The sequence below is a fragment of the Micropterus salmoides genome, unplaced genomic scaffold (genome assembly GCF_014851395.1).
Source record: "Micropterus salmoides isolate LMB-PRFRI ecotype aquatic unplaced genomic scaffold, ASM1485139v1 Ms_hic_scaffold_12, whole genome shotgun sequence".
Lineage (NCBI taxonomy): Eukaryota > Metazoa > Chordata > Actinopteri > Centrarchiformes > Centrarchidae > Micropterus > Micropterus salmoides.
This window is the reverse complement of record NW_024040263.1, coordinates 2,479,834-2,500,921: the sequence shown is the minus strand read 5'-3', so window position 1 is coordinate 2,500,921 and position 21,088 is coordinate 2,479,834. Positions and strand designations below refer to the sequence as shown.

General features: G+C 40.2%; 1 protein-coding gene across 1 annotated transcript in view; it reads left to right on the top strand.

Moving 5' to 3' along the window:
• Positions 1-20,506, top strand: part of LOC119898652 (zinc finger protein GLIS2-like) — a 29,571-nt gene extending 9,065 nt beyond the window's left edge. Inside the window, exons 2-7 of the mRNA XM_038712826.1 lie at positions 5,380-5,568; positions 6,642-6,835; positions 9,444-9,629; positions 10,449-10,582; positions 12,104-12,222; positions 17,556-20,506. Of these exons, the coding sequence (XP_038568754.1) occupies positions 5,403-5,568; positions 6,642-6,835; positions 9,444-9,629; positions 10,449-10,582; positions 12,104-12,222; positions 17,556-18,223 (1,467 nt within the window). The 5' untranslated portion in view covers positions 5,380-5,402 and the 3' untranslated portion in view covers positions 18,224-20,506. The remainder of the gene's footprint in view (positions 1-5,379; positions 5,569-6,641; positions 6,836-9,443; positions 9,630-10,448; positions 10,583-12,103; positions 12,223-17,555) is intronic.
• The last annotated feature ends 582 nt before the right edge of the window (positions 20,507-21,088 follow it).

Genomic DNA, 21,088 nt, shown 5'->3' with positions numbered 1-21,088 from the left:
AAGTTTAGGGAAAAAAAAACTTTCTCTGGTAAGTAGAATAAGAAAATCTGGTGTCCTTTCTTACATTTGGAGCATTTTGAGTCCTAAAGTTGCTGCTACAAACAAAGCTCTGCAGTTTTGATAAAACCAATGCACGTAGTGAGCAACCGAGCTGTGTCTTTACTTTAGAAAAATCTAGAATTGTCTGATAAGACAACTTCTAAAATGTCTTATAATGATTCAAAAACAAGTTTTGAGATTTACAGAAAGTCTACAGAAAGAGCATTTTTGTAAGGGAAGAAGTAAATAATCCCTGTCTTGAGAGATGACTCCCCCACTCCTCCTCCCCTGACAGCCACCACCACTCCCCTCCTAAATGGTAAAGACGCCAGTGTCAGTGCGAGAGACACTGCAGGCTCTACTGGTGGCTATTGCAGACTTGCTCTGCAGAGTTGCATCACTTAGACACGAGACACGAGAGAGAGAGAGAGAGAGGATAATAAAGACAGAATAATGGGAAAAGTGTGAGGAGAGGAAAGGGTGGGAGCCCACTTTTGACTCCCACAGTTTCTGTCTTTCCCTCCCTCCCTGCTTTCTTCTCTCTCAGTTTTCCTATTTGCCATTTTCACCGCCTGCTCACTCTGTCTTCCCATATATTGCCACTTTTCTTGTCCATAGAGAAATTCACTCTCCTGAATGCTAGCACTGAGAACATGCTGTGAATCAGAGCTGACATAATATAAAACAGTGGTTCAACACATTCACAAGCTGTGAACACTGACAGTAAATTTCCTTTCACTGCCGTGGCGGCAGAAACAACCTCACTGCAGTGGTGGTGGTTTTGTTTTTGTGACTTGAGTTTGAAATGTGATATGCTCATTATCATTTTGGATTATCTATGTAGGCTTGGTCCCCTGAAACACTCAAAAACATATTGTGTAATGTGAAAATTACTTGGATGTCAGTACAAAAAACAGAGGTCTTGTTTATCTTCCTTCTTTAAAAAAACTTTACTCCAAGAAAACAGTATGTTGGTTTGTTGTCTCCATCTCACCACAGTCTGTGTGGTAAGAGGAACCCTCTCATGTTTTCTACATGCTTCTCACCGCGTCTCAGTGTCTTTAGAATCCCTTTTTCTCCTCAACACAAACGACTCTGTCTTTTTGTTTGGATCCATTGAAATGTTCCCTGCTATTTGCTGTTCAAACAGGTGTCCAATTTCAGCCAATTCCAGCCATGAATACACCTCAGCCTTTACAGTCAGTCTCACTCCTCCTGTCTCTGTATGCCTCCAAGTCACAAAAACAAAGCCTCCTGTCATCCTCTCTGTTTCGGCAGCATTGCGTAATACCTTATAAGGATGCAGGATGGAAAGATCAAAGGATGTAACCCCTAAAAAAACAAGAACTGTCATCGTTCCTGGAGTGATGAACTGTCTTCTGTCACTCCTCCCACCCTCTGAAATCTATTCCTCTTATTTAAACCCCCCCCAAAATACCAACTTTTAAGAGAAACTTGAGATTCTGTGTTCTCAATTTTACCCCCACCATTTAAGCGAAATGAAATTGAAGAAAAATAAAGTTCAAAAACGCTCTGCAGAATGAAAAATGGGAGAGAAGAAAAGGGAGTGGGAGGTGCAGAGGGCTGAGGAGAGGGGAGGAGAACAGGAGAGGTATGCTCTGCTGGAGGACTGGGAGAGGAAAACCACAGGAAGGAGTGAGAGGGAGGGAAGTAGAGAGAGAGGAGTAAAAAAAATAAAAAAAACAGAGAGGGAGAGGCCAGATCAGGGCGTCATGGAAGCAAAGGTTTCCTGTGAGAGGGGGACAACTTTCTTGTGTGTGTTAGTGTATGTTATAACCAAGGGGGTTATTCTTTCTGTGTGTGTGTGTCTGTACAATTTTACATATAATTGTGTGAAAGAATATTTAGTTTCATAGTTTCAGTTTCAAGAGAGATTTTGTGTGTATTTGCATGTTGTAGGTATATATGCATGTATATGCTGTGTGCACTAAAGGGCTCTAGTGCACAGACTTCAGATGCGACTGAATATAGGCATTTGCATTGCTGCTTTCCGTGAAGACGTTGGAGGCATCAGCAACGCCGTGTGTTGAATGTGTGAATTCTTTTACATACAACTGTGTGCAAAGTGTTTAGTTTCTGCTTATGTTGTTTACTTAAATGTGAATTGATGTTTATTTGCATCCATAAGTGTGTACTGTAAGTCCGCTAAAAAGCTGCAGTCCTCAGAATATGTGCTTATAAATCCTCATGCACACACTGCATACGCTGTGTGTGTATGTGTGTGTGTGTGTGTGTGTGTGTGTGTGTGTGTGTGTGTGTGTAAAGGGGGTTGAATTGCTATCTATGCAACCCCCACAACTGTTTGAAGGTGAAGAGATGGTCTTAAGGTTAAGAAGAATTAGAATTAGGTTCAGGGTTAGGGATAGGTATGTGTGCACAAGTACATATGTTTATGTGCAAGCGTGTGAATAGCCAAAGTATGTGTTTTGCTTGGCAGTAAGGGATCCATAAGAGGGTCTGGGCATGTTGCCCAAAGCCAGGTCATTGAGGGAAAAGAGGGGGAGGAGCTGCTGGGCTCATGTGTGGTTATGAGTTTTGCGCATGCCTGATGTGACTTCAGTCTGCCTGCGTGCCTAGATACATATGGGCCTGCCGTCACAATACCTCCAAATAGCAGTGTGTGTGTGTGTGTGTGTGACAGAGAAGTTAGCGAGGTTGCTGTGGAATGTGAAACCAGTGTGGTGAGGTAGCTGGCAGGCCCAGCAGAAGGACCTAAACACTGACTTCATTGTGGTTTAGCCTCTGCCTCATATTATGTCGGGGATCCTGTTGGTGATTGTTGAAGAATCTGTGGTGACAGCAACTTTAGAAGTTAAAGAGGTGTACATGTAGCTGGAAAGTTGCCAGTTTGAATCCCAGACTGTGTTTGGAAATCCAGCCAGTGAAAGTAAATTAAGAATGCTCTTACTGCCAGCTATCATTAAAGAGACATATAGCGAGACACTCAATGAAGGTTTTGCAGTTGTGTCACAAATCTACTTGCAACCAACGTCTGGCGCCGAGTTCCACTGGTTACCAATACTGGCTAAATATATAATAATTGGCTATAAGAACAGGTATCTGAAAATATTTTGGTGTTGTGGGTGTAAAGTTTTGAAATTTAGTTTTCTTTCTGAGAGTTGAGAAGAAAGAAAATCAATACCACACCAACATGTTCTGTTAGGTATGGAGCTAGAGCCAGGAGGTGATTAGCTTAGCTTTTTAGCCTAAAGACTGAAAACTTGTAGCCTAGCTTTGTCCAAACTTTAGAAATAAACCTATAAACACCAATAAAGCATAGACATCAACACAGCATATTTTGTTTGTTTAATATGCATACAAAGAAATACATTTTAAAATTACATTTTGTGATTTACAGGAAGTGACAAGTTGTAACATTTTCTTGGCGAACAACAGCCAGGCGCCTTAACTTCCTGGAGTCTTTGTTGGTTGATATAGCAACCTCACATTATTAATCTTTTCATGTTCCTAACTCTTGACAAGACAGAGAATAAGTGTTTTTGCCAAAATGTCAGCCAATTTTTAAATTTGTCTTAGCCTTACAGCTTCTCATCCAGAGTATAGTATACAGTATGAAGTAGCCCTCATACCTGCTGTCAACAAGAAGAAGGGTGGTTTGTCAGCAACTCCCAAAACGACCCATATATAACTGTTCCAAAAATGATTCACGAGCATTTTCTGCTCTACCACCCATATGGTTAAGCTCTTGTCATGTTAAGATCTGGTCAAGGCAACGAAACGTGTTTGTTTAAGTCTAGGGAAAACAAAACCCAACATCTTACACTTGTACTGGTGAGAACTGTCTCAGTGCTTTGCCAGTACTAAAATATTGGCCAGAATTGATGATTAGTATTGATATGATTTTATGCGAATAACTAATAAACAATCATCTGTAAAAATGTTTATGGCAAACAAAAGGAATAGACCTTTGTTCATTCATAGCCCATTTAACATTTAAAATCTGCAATATTTCCATAATTGGGGTAATAACAAGGTTATATGCTTGTTTCTGTATTTTGTCACTATCCACAAATGTTGAAACCCAGTTTGTGGTCAGTGGGAGGGTTACAACTTTAATACTTCTCCGCAAGTTTGGATTTAAAACCCCCCAACAACAATGATAAAGTAAAACCAATTTCAACACAATTGATGGTGGTGGACAAACTACGCAATTGCACCCCTGTCTTCTAAATGACTTCAAACATATACCTTTTGACATTTCTGCACTCCTAATTTCTTGATACTTGATCGATTTGACTTGACAAGCTGAAATTTTCACAAAATTACAGCTCGTGAGTGATGGTAAACTGAGCAGGTATTAGAGTTGCAGAGATGATCTTAAAACAAACAGATGACTGAGGATGAGCCAGGCTGCTCTGTGGCATGAATGTTGTGTAACATAATGAGTGAGAAGCAGAGTGTTTCTGAAAATCGAAGTGCTGTGTTGTGTCAACTTTCACAGCAGCTGTCAAGGATTTGTTTGCAGGTTTGGTCCACTTCACTGCATAGTTGGTTTCCTCCTGTGAAATTATTTTCCTTTGAAGCAGATATCTGGGTCTTGAGTCTTTCCATCTAACAAGAACTTACGAGTTGAGTCGTAGACTGGGGTGGCTTTTTGTTTCATGCTTCACACAGAGTATCATACCACTAAAGTTGGAAAACTACTGCAAGATCTTGTTAAGCTCCACCCTCAGTGAAGCCCAACCACAGAAATGTAGAGGATCACAATAACAAACCCACATTATAATGCCTCTTAGAGGTTTGTCCCTCAGGAACTGAGCAACAACTAAAATATACAACACAGGACTGGACCCTGCTATCATTCTCAAATTGACTGAAAGGTCTTAGAATACATGGACCAGGACAGGAAATGTCAGGAGTTAAACTGGCATTTAATTTCAATTATGTTAAATTGAGAAAGTAATATTGTATAAGGAAAATTAATTTTAACATATTTCTATAGTAAACACACTTAAGAGTTTGTGTTAGATTGTGAATGTAAAATGTTTACATTCCTCACTCCTATTGATTGATCATTTGATACATGATAGGCCTTTTATACAGTGGCCATGTTTGATTTGAAAAACACAGGTGTTATTAATAACATTAACAATGGCTCTGTTCTATTCAAGTGTCTCAATAAGCCAAGACGGAATTTTATTATTTATAACTGTGCTGTTTATATTGTGACATGTCAAAATATTTTGTAGAGCCTGTAGAGAGAGTTTCATTTTTCATACACTGAACCTTTTGAAAATGGATATTTATAGTTACTGTATTTAAGACCACTTGAATGCATGCTGATTTTTTCTCCTACAGGTAGGCAGGAGTTACCAGCAGCCATGCTGGCAGTGGACGAGCCGCTGGACCTGAAGCTTCCCTCAGGAAGGACAGATGGTCCGATGAGATTAGGAAAGAGGCCTTATCCTTCCTCTGTATGCACCTCTCTGAGTGCCACACGACCACGCCTGCTATACACAACCTTTCCCTCTCCACCTTCGTCCCCAGGTAGGAGTTAACCAGGAAAACTGAAGCACAACATACAGTGTTCTTAACAACAAACATATCGACAGTCTCTCATCATTTCTCTACACTCTCTAATACCCACAACATGATTTTGCTCATGCCATGTTGCAGTGATTAGGTTTATTAAAGTGATAATGCAATAGTATATAAGTAGATTCTGTGTTCTCACTTTCCAAGTAACTCAATATTGTAAATCCAATGAATGATAGCTATCTTCTGTTCTCCAATAGACATACATTGTCCACAGATTTGTAAATGTGGGTCATAACAAGAAGAGCGTGACACTGACATGAAGTGACCCAAAACATAACCACAACATGGCCTCTGTGACAGTCTGAATAGACTGTATAACTTCATACTTCACAGCCCAAGTGCTCAACAATGTGCAGAATGTAAAAAGGGTGTTATTGTCTACTCTGTGTATTTTCTTGCTGTTTAATAATGCCTGTTTGCTTCCAAGTAAATTTACCAGAACAACAGAGGGCATACTTACAGTAGGCTACATTATCATAACTTGTTAGGTTTTCTTACTCCTGGAAAAATACCTGGAAATTGTGGTTTTATTTGGCTCTCTGCAGTAAGTAATATGTGCAGAGCCATGTATCATTAATTGTGGAATTCTGCTGACACCTAGTGGCCAAAAATCAAGTTATGCAGCTTTAAGGTACCTCAGGTGACAATGGGGATTTTTTTATTGTTTATTTGAATGACTGATGCCTTCATATAACAAGTCAAGCTAACACACTTGTATGAATAAAAATATAAATTATTCTAATTAAAGAGCCTGCGAGATAGGGTTTAATAAAGTCTGTGTCAGATTTTCTCTTAACTTTGCCTCCATCGTTTTGGTTTGTGTGTGTGTGCTTTTTTCCTAAACTTTATTTAAAATATTCAACACGTACTCATCTCAGGATGTCAAATACCAACGCTATGAAACAATAACAGGGACACAATGGTGGATGGGTCACAGTGGGGAGTTGAACTCGGGTCTCTCACACCAAAGGCATAGTCTTATCCATTGCGCCATCACCACCATTTTAATCTCTAATCTCCAGATTCCCAGTCTTCCTCTCAAGAACGACCAGGGTCCTGCTTCAGTCCTCCAGCCATGGACCTCAGCTTGTCACCCTCCTCCCGCCATGCCTCCTCTCTCTCCCCGTCTCCTTCCTCACCCTCCTCCTTCTCCCCCTCCTCACCCCTGGAGTCCCCTCACAGCAGCAGAAGCCCTCAGCCACATCTCTTCTCACGGGTGAGTCTTACCCTCAGATCCGATAGTGATAGTCACAGCAGTTGCTTTTGTCATTTTAAAGTGAATTTTTACAGCCTTACCACCTCCATATCTGGTAATAATAATAATAATCGTTATTTGTAGAGCACTTTTCAAAAACAAGTTACAAAATGCTTTAATAATAATATTAATCTTTATTTATAGATAGTGACAATAATACCCAAAAGACAATAATACAAAAACAATACAAGTACTACTATTAAAAAACACAGAGCAACACACACTGGTTGCATATGATAAGCTCCATTAAAGGATAGTTTGGCATGTTGGAGTCACATGATTGATACCACTTTCATGTTTGTACTGTAAATATAAGGCTACAACCAGCTTAGCCTAGCTTAACATAAAGACTGGAAACAGGGAATAGGGGAAAACAGCTAGCCTGGCTCTGTCCTAAGGGAACAAAATCTGGCTACCAACACCTCTTAAGCTAATTGTTAACATTACATAAGCTAATCATCTACACTGTCACCACTGTCCTATTCACAGCTTCAGGTAGTGTATAGTGCATTTTTAGAGCTTTTTTACTGGAAACAGCTGCACGTGGTGGCCGAAAATGACTGGAAGGCTAAACAATGAATGGGAGCTGCAGATTCAGGTGATAATTATAGGTTCATCACTACAAGCAACACCTTTCGCACTGTCTCTTTGTTTTCACATAGATAGATAGATAGATAGATGGAGTGCAAATGGAAGGAAAGAGTACAGCTGGAGGTAGAAATTGTTCTTTTGTCTATTGTCCTCACTGCCATGACTAGGAGCTGTTGTACGGTCTGATGGCCAGGGGGACGAAAGAGTTTTTAAGTCTGTTGGTGGAGCTGGGCTGGGACAGCAGTCTGCTACTGAACACACTCCTCTGTCCGATGAAGGTGTTGTGCAGAGGGTGGTGGGCGTTGTCCAGTATGGACAGCAGTTTGTCCAGGGTCCTTCTTTCTGCCACTGTCACCAGAGAGTCCAGCTCTGATCCCACCACTGAGCCAGCTCTCCATACCAGTCTTCTCACGTTGTCATTTTAAACATTGCTATTAAAAATAAGATTATAGCTGCTTTAAATTTGGTCATAAAAATGTAACTCTTCTGTTTCACAAAGGTACACTTGAGTGTGTGTGTGTGTATCTTCATGTCAGCAGTTAATCCTGTCCAGTCTTCTCAGAAAAATCCAGACAGCAACATTATTGTGGCTGAATGTGCTTCACTCTTCTCCAACAAGATTGAATTGAATTGAATTGGGATCCTGGGAGGGAATCTAATTTGTTGGTGCATTGTCTGCACACAGCACACAATTGTCCAGTGATTCCGTCTAAATGAAATTCTAGCCATGCTTGAGTGGTAAAACATGAAACACACAGCTTCTTTGTTAGAGCATCAAATTTCACCTCTTGGACCAGGTTCATCTTTTATCTCAGAAAGTACCAAATAAAGTTTTTAACATGGAAAGTTAGGAACACTCATTATGCCCTCCACACAAACTTCAAAGATGTCTTTGAAACTGTTAGCAGAAGCTTCTTGTCCATAATAATTCACTTGTGAGTTTGCCTTCCAATTTTAAACATCCAGAACCTCAAACCACCTTTTAAAAACACATTGATTTCTTTATCCCTAAAGAACAAGTTGTTAAATAAATATAGTGGTATTCTTTTTTTTTTTATCAACTTCTCAAATTACTAGTAATAAAGCCTCCTTCTTTTTAGTAAGGTCAAAGGTGGTTACCAAGAGTTCAATACTAGACCTAGTTGTTATCTCACATCTCAAGGTGGATTGTCATTTAATTTGACTGCAATCCCAATGTTATCCTGACATTTTCCCACTAACAGCCAATGAAATAAACATCACTTTAAAATGTGTTCTTCTCTGCCAGTGATGGATATGCTACAGTTTTATTATAACTTAGTGACACAAAATGTAAACATGAAATGATCTTTTTCTTTCATCCAGTATTGTATAACCAGTATCAGGGGCATAAGTTATGAATACTGTCTGACTTTTGACAAACAAAGGAAGGTACAACAACCCTGTATCTCTAATAAGATAAATCAAACTTTTTATTTTGCTGTACATCTTCCAAAGTCCAGTAATTTCTAAAACTAAAATATTTTAATACCAGTTTAAAGCTAATTTGTTTAAACATTTTACTTATTACTATACTATACAGTAGATGATAGCCAATAGCCAGAGAAAGAAAACAGTAAAGGAAAATTTCCCAGAGACAAAAGATCAATGTCAAGTCAGTCTCCACTGGAGAAGAACGGTAGTGCTACCAGATATATTTCCTGTTATTGCAGGGTGAATTGGACAAAAATGTCCCCCAAATATTTAAGCAAAATTATAAAATAAAAGCCTAAACATTATTGTTCCTAGTAAATAAACTGAATAGATTTTATTAGTATTGGATAATATTGGATTTTATTTGGATCTATCTGCCAGCAATGATGGCTTTTTAGCCACGTTGTCAGATATCCCCTCTGAATCCCAAGTCGGATGTTGATAATCACAGGTTTTCCACTTCTCATAATGGCATCGTGAATGATGTCAACACAGCAACATGGTTGACATGACCTTCCTCTTCCAGGAACCAGCTCGTCATCGAGGTGTGGAGGGCGGAGCTTCACCACAGGGTTATCCGTTTTATCTGCCGATTGGAAGCCCACCGAGGGCGTACAGCTTTCCCTCCTCCATGTTCATAGGTCAGAACAGAGAGAAGCACGTTTCACCAGAGCCCTCATTGGACGGTCAGCTGGCCTGTCGTTGGAGGAAGGTAAATATAATTATGAAACCAAAAATACAAATAAGTCAGCATACACTGAGGGGCTTGTGTCAGTATTCTTTTCAATTGATGATAAATTACATCAGTTGTGCAAACTATGCATTTTGCCACAAGCTTCATCAGGTTTGCTTTACAATGATTTCATACAAAATACACAAAAAAGTCTCAGTTGAGCATCCAGCCCTTATCAATCAATAACAATAATTAATAAATAAGGACCATATGCACTTCATACTGTAAGAATATCATAGAGGGCTGCTTGAAAAAGACGGCAACTATTACCCTGACCACTAGGTGGTGCTGAGAAAAAAATATAATGAATCAAGACAACAAGTTTACTGTAGAATATGAAAAATTGGTGCTGAAATGTGGAAAAGTAGATTGTTGTTATATAAAATTGTGATTTTCCAGTATATTCTGAAATTTTATATGATTCACTTTTACAAGGTGCTTCACAGTGTAAAAGCTCAAGTAGCAAATAATTAGACATACTGTAAGAAAAGTTAGAATACGTTCCAACTATGACAAAACAACTTACTGTAGGTCTTAATTTAAAGTGTTTTCACATGAGTAAAAATGGTGTTGAGGTTTTAATGGATAGAGGAAAATCCATTCAGGTCAAAATACTTCTGACCTACTTCTTTTTACTAATAAAACGTGGTATTATTAATTTGAAATTACATAAAACATGTATGATGTAAACTGTTGTAACTATTAAATGAAAAAATTATGTTTGCAGTATTGTTGATCACCATGTTATCGACTGACTTCAGTCACTGTATAATCTCTCTCTCCTTCTCTATCCTCCAGTGCCACCTGCTGTTTGACTCGCTGCAGGACCTGGTAGATCACATCAACGACTTCCACGTCAAACCTGAAAAGGATTCTGGGTACTGCTGCCAATGGGAGGGCTGTGCTCGTAACGGAAGGGGCTTCAATGCCAGGTACTGTATATTCATAATGTTCTCACTTAAATGTGTTATGTTTTATTTGAAGTTATTTGTTAAGCTTCAGTCTTGTTAAGAAAATGTTGAGCAAAACTTCTGTGAATCACAGTTATAAGCAGCTAATGATTTTTGTCAATTAAATTTGGTGGATTAGTTTTTTGATAAACTGATTTATATTATAGTTTACAAAATGTCATGAACAAGACAATATGTCCACCAGCAGAACTCCAAATTCTGTCTGGAAATAACTCGTAACAACAACAACACCAACTATAATAATAATAATAATAATAATAATAATAGATTTTATTTATACAGCACTTACAAGTTTAAACTCATAAATACAAACATACATATACCGACCTGTATACTCACATAAATATACACAACTTAATTCAAATTATCCGTATGTATCAACATTAATGGGGATTCAACAGTCACTATTTTTATTAGAGAGTTTTAGCATAAAATGACCAAACTGCAGCCACAATAGCTGGGGTATGTGACAGGTTTAAAATCCAAATCATTAGGACATTTGCTGAAGACAGGAAATTCAATCAGCGAAGAGGAACACCAACTGAAACATATTTGCATAACAATGCTGCAAACTAAACCAACAAAAACAAGTTGAAACCACTCCTAGAGTCTTAACAAGCATGCTATTCCTATATGCTTCACCAGGTGTGTTTTAAATACACACCTGTTGTATTATAATGTAAGGTCTCTGCGTTATAGTCATTCGATGTAAATTATGCCAGGCTGCATGCCATGTGTAACACATGCTGCGGGAGAGTTTAGAGCGGGTTGGCCGTTAATCAGAAGGTCGGCGGTTCAATCCCTGGCTCCCCCTGGTTGCGTGTCGAAGTGTCCTTGGGCAAGATACTGAACCCCGAATTGCCCCTGGTGGCTATTCCGCCAGTGTATGAGTGAGTGTGAATGTTAGTTTCCGTTTGAGCACTTAGGCTCAGTGTATGAATGTGTATGACTGGTGAATGCAGATGTAGTGTAAAAGCGCTTTGAGTGGTCGAAAAGACTAGAAAGGCGCTGTACATTTACATCTTTCGTCCTGCTCTCTCTCTCCCCCCTATTAATTTTATTTCGAGGCAATTGGTCACCAATCCTGAGTCTAGGTTCTGCTTGAGGTTTCTGCCTTTAAAAAGGCCATTATTGCCCAGTGCTTGCTCGTGGTGGGAATTGTTGGGTCACTGTAAATAATAAATAAAAAAGTATGCACAATTTTATCTTGAGGGCAATTGTTGTGCAGCAAGTATGACAGAGAGAAAAGAAATGAGTGTTAAATAAGGCTACGGCTTTGAGGTAGGCAGGTTGTTAGACTGGATCATGACCTTGTAGATACAATGTCACCATTCCGGCAGGCTTGTCCGTAGGCTTGTAGAACACAACTGGTTCTACGATACTTTAATATCAGCAGCCACATCCTCAGAAAAGATACTTAACATTTGAAAAGTAATGTATGTGTGTGTGTATTCTATAAAGAATTTGTTTGATGTTTAATAGGTATAAAATGCTGATTCATATCCGCACGCATACCAATGAGAAGCCACACCATTGTCCCACCTGTAACAAGAGCTTTTCACGTCTGGAGAACCTGAAGATACACACCCGCTCACACACAGGTGAGTTCACAATGAAAGAAAATGCAACCATGCATTTTTAAAGGATGTTTATTATTGTTCCTGGGGACAAATTTTAATTAATAATAATTTTAAAAGAATGGTCAAAACCAATATACTGACTATATTGACTTTTAGCTCCAGGTTTGGTGACACTCTAAGAACAATGGATCTTACTTGCCATGGTTTTGGGTTTATAATAATAATAATAATAATAATCTTTATTTGTAGAGCACTTTTCAAAAACAAGTTACAAAGTGCTTTAACAAGTGTAAAGACAAAAAGGTTTAGTGTTGCTTCCTGTTTTATTCTGTTAAACCCTTCCTCTTGTGTCTGTTTAAATCACTTCCTGTCTCTGTGTTCTCTCGCTCTATATTTTTGATTATGTTTTTGTCCTGTCATTTTTTAAAGGTAGGGTGAGCGATAATAATCCAAATCACATATTTGTGTCAAACTCAGCAAATATCTTCTCACGGTCCTTTTAGCTGTCCATTCTGTGTGCACTGTGTTTGTACACAGCTCTGGCTCTGTAAAGAGGAAACAAACAAAGTGGCCCACGCCTCACCACACAACACTATTCTATTCTATTCATTCCAGCCATGATTTGTGTGTCAGCTAACGTTTCAACGACTTACCCAAAGACATTCACCTTACTTTCTAGTTTGCTAAGATATAGGTTACTGCTGTTGTGACGTTAGCTATAGTAGCAGGAGAGTTGTGAGTATCACTGTCTGGAGCTGGTGTGTTTGGCTCTGGGGCCGTCTCGTCCTCTCTGCATGTTCGCAGCAGCATCTGTGACGACAGTTTGCTAACCCACAACATAGCTAACTTTAGTTACATTACTTGCTGTGTTGTTGTTAGCTCCAAATCATGGTATTTGTCATGGAATTGGATTTTCACCAGATTTGTTTTGGCAACAGTCTCAGGTCACTAACCGTTTTCATTATCAGCCAATAGCCATGCTGACATTGCTGAGCCTCTCTAGTGTAAGACACACTCCACCAAAGAAACGCAGTGGCTGCAATCTGAAACCTTAACCCTAGAGGCCATTGAAAACCACACATGGCCCCTTTAAGTCTGTGACTGTACCAGTCTTCTGTTTCCTACCTGTGTTTTTGGATGTCTTTTGGATTATGGATTTAGGACTATCTTTTGTTTGGATTGTACTTCTGTTTTGGACCCTGGCCTGCCTCCACACTGAGAAAACTTGTTTACCTTTTGTTTGGAAACTGTATTTGTTCTGTCCTGCGTTTGAGCCCAAAATCCCTTTATACCTGTTTTCCTGACGTAACAAGACACTAAAATTCCCTACAACTGCTTGTTAGCCATGCAATTAGCATGGTTCTAGGGTTGGCAATGTTGGTCAGTCTGTTTGTCTGTTGGTCAGTCAGTCCACCACTTTGGTCCAGCCTGAAATATCTTGACAGCTCTGGTTACAGGATGTCAATCTTAGACAAAGGGATGGGCCCAAATGCAGACACTTAAGTCAGAGCAGATACAGTTGGTGACATTTAATGAAAGAAATATAAACTTACAAAAATACATACATACTTACAAACATTCAGGGTCCTAAGAGGACTATGATCCCATGACCTTTTCATCAACAGCCATCATCAGGTTTGTCCAATATATTTGGTTCATATCTACAAAGCTAATGACATTTCATGAGCCTCAGCTTTGCAAATGTTAAAGGTGGTATTATGCTTTTTGGCTTTTCACCTCGCCTTTATTGAGTTATATCTCTTTTTTGTAAACAGGTTTGCAAAGTGAAAAAGCCCAGAGTCCAGTCCAAAGGGAGTTCCCATCTCCCATAGAAAGCTCTGCTCTGAACCATCACTTCCTTTACTTGTGACGTCACAATGAAAACGCATCATAAAGCTTGCCAAGCGGCTGGCGGGGTCAGGCACGCCCTCAAACCAAGCTAGTCTGAGCGGAGGCCCTTTGGCTCGACTCGCCTATGTTTGGTTTTTCATTGTAGAAATTTTCCCTTTCGCAGGGAACTCAACACTGCGTTGTTGAAAACGACTCTATGGGGAAGCTCCTCGAGCGCCTACCTCTGAAGTATGAATGAAACTAATCCAATCCTAATTGGTGTCGTGCTGTGGCACATCATGTGATGGCATACCCGGAAGCATAAAAGGACGCTGGCACACACATACAACAGCTTTTCGCTCTTCAGCAAGCGCTCTCTGTGAAACTGTCCTCTTCTCTGGTGAGCTGTCTGTCGTGAGACTTTTTTGAATGGCGAGTGTGAAACAGCTGTACACTCAGTGTGAGTAAAGGGATCTCGCGGATGTGAACGAGGCTGCTGAGGCACTTCCTCGTTCATCGTCCGAGGATTCTGTGGCGCCCGCTCAGGATTCTGTGGCGCCCGCTCAGGATTCAGAGGCCTGCTCTGCGGCTTCCTCTGCCCGCGGCGACCACCCGATGCTCGAGCTGTCCGCTTCCAGTGAGATCTGTGAGGCGGCTGGTTGGGCTACCCCGCACACCTTTATCAGGTTTTATAGTCTGCACCTCCCTAGTACGCCTGGCACACAAGTGCTCGCGTCCTGACTGGGCCCTGGGGTTAGTTTCACCCTGGGCAGGTCTTTCGGGGCGTGGCCTAGTGGGTATTCGATCCCCATAGAGTCGTTTTCAACGACGCAGTGTTGAGTTCCCTGCGAAAGGTGAACGTCTCGGGTTACGTCTGTAACCCTTGTTCCCTGAGGAGTGAACGAGACACTGCGTCATCTTGCCACGCCCCTTGATGCCTCATAGCAAGAAGGTTGTGGGTTCAAACCCTGGTCATCCCGGCCTTTCTGTGTGGAGTTTGCATGTTCTCCCTGTGACTGCATGGGTTTCCTCTGGGTGCTCCGGTTTCCCCCACCATCCAAAACATGTTAGGTACTCCAGTCAGTGCCACTGACTAGACACTGATATATACATCTGGAGTTGGTCCCCGGGCGCTCCCTATTGCCGTCACATGATGCGTCATGGCACAACACCAATTAGGATTGGATTAGTTTCATTCATACTTCAGAGGCAGACGCTCGAGGAGCTTCACCATAGAGTTCCCCGCAGTGTCTCGTTCCCTCCTCATTGAACAAGGGTTACAGACATAACCCGAGACGTTGTACCTGTAGCTGCTTCCAGGTGCTTTTTTTTCGTATCACCTCATCTCCGTTGAGGTAAGGCGATCCTAAAATGTAACGTGAAAACACGAGACTGCTGATTGGTCAGAGAGAATATTCACTATTCACTGCATCATCATTGCTGCACTACACAGAGGCCAGCAACAGAAGGTTTTATATTTGACAGTTTTCATATGGAATTTCATCACTAAATTTACTTCTGAGAAGTTTTGAGGTGAGAAATCAGCTGTGTAGATTTCGAATATTGACAGTTTTAGGAAAAGTGATGGCGGAACAAAAATGTGCAATGTGAATATTTTCGGAGTTGAGGAGCTCCGCAAGTGGCTGCGGGGGAAGCCTGTGCCACTGCATCAGGCCAGCCGCCCGCTCACAGAGCCCTCTGCTCCCGCCGTCACACAGACCGCTGCAGCAACAACGGCAGAGGAAAACACAGCTGGAAGGTTTTCATACCGCTTATCTGTCTTTACATTCTGAGGAATGTTGAAACGTTTTAACTTATAAAAGAGAAAGCTGTGTGGATCACTGGTTTGTGTGTCGCATTGAACATTACGTCGTGGCAGTTGTGTGTAGTGTTGCAATGACGACAAGCTACGTACTATCTCTGGGTACTGTCGTGGAAATTATATTCCTGGTGAGGGGTTGAGCAAAGAATTGAGTAACAACCAACTGTTGTCTTTGAAGAATTTATTTAACAAAAGAGAATAAACAGAGAAGTACTAAAACACATACAGCTGGTCCAGAGACCTGCCGCCTAGGGCAGCATCGGGCGTCTGGCACTGAGCAAAGGGATGCATCATCATTTACACAGTCTAGGTTTCTATGTTCTCTCTCAGCCTTGAATGAACATTCCAACTCCGAAAACGTTTACGCAAATTTTTGATCCGTAAAACTGCCGATATTATTAATCTACACAGTTGAAGAAAATGGTCTCCCCAAGTGTGGGAGATTGGGGTTCGATTTCCATCACGACATCCGCCAATGTGTCCGTGAGCAAGACACACCAGAGGCTTGCAACCTCTGATATATATATATATATAGCAATTGTAAGTAGCTTTGGATAAAAGCGTCAGCTAAATGACTAATTATATAATTATATTATAAAAGTGGATTTAATGATGAAATAGCATGTACATAAAATATTCTGTTGCTGGCACACGCCTGGATGAATATGCAGTGAATAGTGATGATTCTCTCTCACCTCAGCTCCTTCGACAGAGGTGATATGAAAAAAAGTACCAGGTACAACTTTTCCCCAATGTAAAACCAAAAAAGGATAGTAGCGTTGAGGCGAGTCAAGCTGGTTCCATGTGGTGGAAAAGGGCCATATGACCTGGATGACTGAGAATCTTCACAGACTAGGATTCAGATGTTTTTGAGCCTGACCCATAATAGGGAGTAACTAAAATTCAAGACATGTCCGCCTCTGCTAGAATAATTTGGCCAGAAAATGTTTCTCTGTCTTTTATCTCTTTTTCATCTTTTTTTATCTTTCACTTTATGGAAGCGTGATACCAAATTGTACCACTTTAAAGTCCTTGTAAAGCAGTGACACATAATAAATCTTCAGGAATGTAAAGCAGTGACAGATGATAAATCTTCAGGAATCAGTTACTTACTCCAATTTCAAAGATTATACTGAAAAATTAAGTGTATTCAAATTTTTTTGTTCAGCACCTGCTTACTATCAGTTGTCTGACGCATACAAAAAGGTCATAAGGCTCCAAAAGGAGACTCCCTTTTTCTTTTATGGTATGTCATCTTTTCTGACCAGGCCACCAGGTAGTTACTGACAGAACAGAAGTTGTATTTCAACAGCAGTGGCATAATGATAATAAGGCATTCATTGCAACATGAACAGGATCTACTCATTGTGAGACAACTGAAATATCCTGGTGATTATTTCCACACCGATGGAACTACCTTTACACAGTACACACCTTGTGCAAATATATATTTCTCTCAACGGGCCAGCTGTAGAATAATACGGGAAGCCTGATAAAATTGTGCCTATTAACTTTAGCTTGTTTTATCACAACAAATGACGGAATATTGCTTTCTGTGGCTTTTACACATGCAGTGAAACCTATTCAAAGCAGCCTTCTCTGGCTGTGTTTTCAATTATACTGCAATCAAGTAATTTATTCTTTCTCCCTTCCTGTGATTCTCATTTCTTTTGTCCTTGTCTCGCTCTTTTTCCTCCTCTAGGTGAAAAACCCTACATCTGCCCTTATGAAGGCTGCAGCAAACGTTACTCCAACTCAAGTGATCGTTTCAAACACACCCGCACCCACTACGTTGACAAGCCATACTACTGCAAGATGGCGGGCTGCCTGAAGCGCTACACAGATCCCAGCTCACTACGGAAACACATCAAAGCCCACGGGCACTTTGTTACCCAGGAGCAAGGCACTCTGAGCAGACAGGGGTCAGGGCTAAGCCTCCATGGGCACCAGAGCGCTGCTCAACTGCCATCTGTAGGCGGGGCCCATATCATCATCCCCGGGGCTGCTGCAGCTCTTCTTGGGGGCCTTGGGACCTCTTTGCCTCTCTCTGCTTTCTGCCATGCCAGAGCCCTGGGCCACCATGGGGCACCACTCTTCTCCTTGGGCGGAGGAGGCTGCAATAGCATGGGGCCGCTCAGCCTCTCGGACTCCCCTCTGATACACTTTGGACTTTCAGCTGCATCGATGTTGGGACTTGGAGCTCTGGGGCGAATGGCAGGGAAGGACATGGAAGAGGAAGAGGAAGAAGAAGAAGAGGAGGGGGAAGTGTTGAACCTGTCTGCAGGGGTAGGTCCCAGGCGAAGTGACCCTTTTTCCTGGGTGGTTGTTCCCCCACGGTCACTTCTCCTCAAGCCAGCTATTGTCAGCTAGGGTGTGCACTCCCGGATGCATAGAACCAGGGAGTGTGTTTGTGGTTTTGCTGTGTCTCTGTTTGCATACAAGTATGTCTTTGTGTGTGTGTTCACATAGACATACAAGCATGAATATGAGTGTGTGAGTGTGTGTGTGTGTGTGTGTGTGTGTGTCTGTGTGCGCATGTGAGGGTTCAACGAAAGGCTCACCTCCAGAGCCATAAAAAGCAACTTCAGTCATTCCAGCCGAGACACAAGTGAAGAAAGACTGAAAAGTACAGAAGCCTTTGTGTTGAGTGTACAGAACCTAAACAAGACCTTTGAGTGTTGGCTTACAAGACATTTTTGCACCATTATGTTTCAGCTGTCGTGAAAGTTAAAAAGTCAGTTAACCCAAATTACAAAGAAATAAATTAAATCACCTATAGTCGTATCTGGCTATGGAGATTCATTTTATGACATTTTAATTCTCATTATTAAAAAGGACGTTTGAACTTTATCTTGTTTTTCCACAAAGTCCCTGTTATTTTGGATGATCCACAGGCTTTACTAGGTTTCTTTATTCGAGATTTTTAAATGTAATTTCTAGCCACGCTAGGGATATTGATGCCTGTGCCTGTACCACTTTGGTACAGACTGAAATATCTGAACTACTATTGAATGGATTGCCATTTAATTTTGTATCAACATTCATGGTTGCTACTGTCTTTGGAGTTCTTCTGAGATTTCCACAGAAATGACAATGTATAATGACAATATTTTGAATATTTACCTCGAGACACAAAATCACATATATCGGTATGGCTTGATACCACAAAAGTGAAAAAGATTTGCAGTTTGGGTGAATTGGCCCTTTAATATTCCTTGATTCACCCACCTCCTCACACTCATCTACACCTTGACTTTATGGTCAAAAAACATTTTACAATGGACAATCACCTGTATATTTTCTCAACCAGGTCATGAAAATAGCAGGTGCACTATCCATGTTGTAGTTTTTTTGTTTGACAACCCCCACTGACTGCCTCCACAGACCCATTTTTCTACTCACATAAATATGGGGAAAAGCACGATTGTGGGGAGCAATGAGAAATATAGTCCATACACAGTAACTAAATTTAACATAAAAAAATATGCATTGTAGACTCTATTGAGATCTAACTATGAAGACAACTTTTTTTGTTATTATAGTACAACTGTTTACAAAATATTTGTGTTTGAGAAGATACTATTGTTATTTTTAAAACAGATTTTACACGGCCCTCTGGTCACAAAATAGATTTAATGCAATTTACAATCAAACCCTTCAATGTCTGACTTAAACTTAAAAATGGTTTCTGTGGATTTAATCTGGTACATTAGTTGTGATGTGCAACAGGTGCTCCTGAGATGACCCCTTTACCTACTTCATTTTCTTAATTTACATAATAATCAGCCCCCTTGAGGAAAATGGAAAACGGAAACGTCCTAAGCCCTAATGCCAATTAATCATTTGTGATCTACATTTCACTGCTAGCTGCTCAGTTGTTTGTTTTAGCTCAGAGAGACCTTGACTCAGATTAGTTTAGGATATTTACCACACTACGATGTGTGATGAAAGATTATAATCCACACAGAGCAATGTGTTTGACCATGTGATTTTAAAAGTCACAAGAAGAAAGATGAAAAACTGTGTTGACGCAACTGAATGTAGGTTTAAGGTTAACTCCTTTGCTTGCCGGTAATCTTAGGTAATTCTTTGCTTTATTAATCATTCCAAGACAATGATCTAGACAGGATCAGCCCTGCATTTTAGACAAGGCAAACTGAGGACAGCAGTCAAGTAGGAACACAATAGACAAAGGTGTGTATAAGCCAATTAGTACACATTTGCTTTATATGAATGGTAAAACACAAAAAATGAACACAAAAAGAAGCAAAACAATGGTTTAAAAAACTGTCTTGATGTATCATTGAAGGGCGAATGTTTGACAATGGCCGCATGTGGCCAGTATCTCTGTTGAATTATCTTGTATTCTTGTTTGCACATTGACTTATCCTAATCAGTATTTCAAAAGGTGTCCAAGTGCCTTGTGTTTCAACTGAGATATATCACACAATATATGAAAAATATTTACACAAATGTAAAGTGTATAAATGTACTTTTCATTAAATTTTAGAAAACTTAAATTTAATAACTTGACAACAGATGTGATTTGTACATCAGGGCCAATGCAACATTTTCCAAGGATGTCACCGGTGTTGTTGACTGAAAATATCTCTAAATGACTCCGTCAATAAACACAAACAAATGAAAATAAAACTCTTGTCTCTCTCCTGTTGTTTTTTGATGTTAAAAGTCTACATCTCATGCTGTGCGTGTCTGGGAAAACTTTCCTTATAGATTATGTTTTATTTGATTTTTCAACTGCATGTAGAACTTTAGAGAAATTATGTCACAGATGTTGTAGCAAATATAAACTCACAATAGGTAAGAGTTGTGCGATGAATTAATGTGAATTAATGCATTAGTTTTGTTTGTTTTTTGGTTTCACTTTCATTGGCCTAAGACACATTTGTAGTAGGCTAGTATGTGATTTTTTCCCCTAAGTCTTGGTAATTTAAAGTTTTCTTTCCATTATTTAATTTAAGTCCATTTTCCGTCTCAAGTTTCAGTGGCTGGTTCTAGATTTGATCTTTTCAGTTTCAGGTTTACTAGTTTTAAAGTTCAACATTTTCCAAAGACTGAGACCTACTACTGTGGTCAGTTTAAACCACTCTCATATCTATTCACTGAATATGAAGCTACTGCCAGCAACCAATTCAATTAAATTCAAATTAGCTTTATTGGCATGAATGTGTAATAACAATATTGCCAAAGCATCATACATACTACATAAGAACA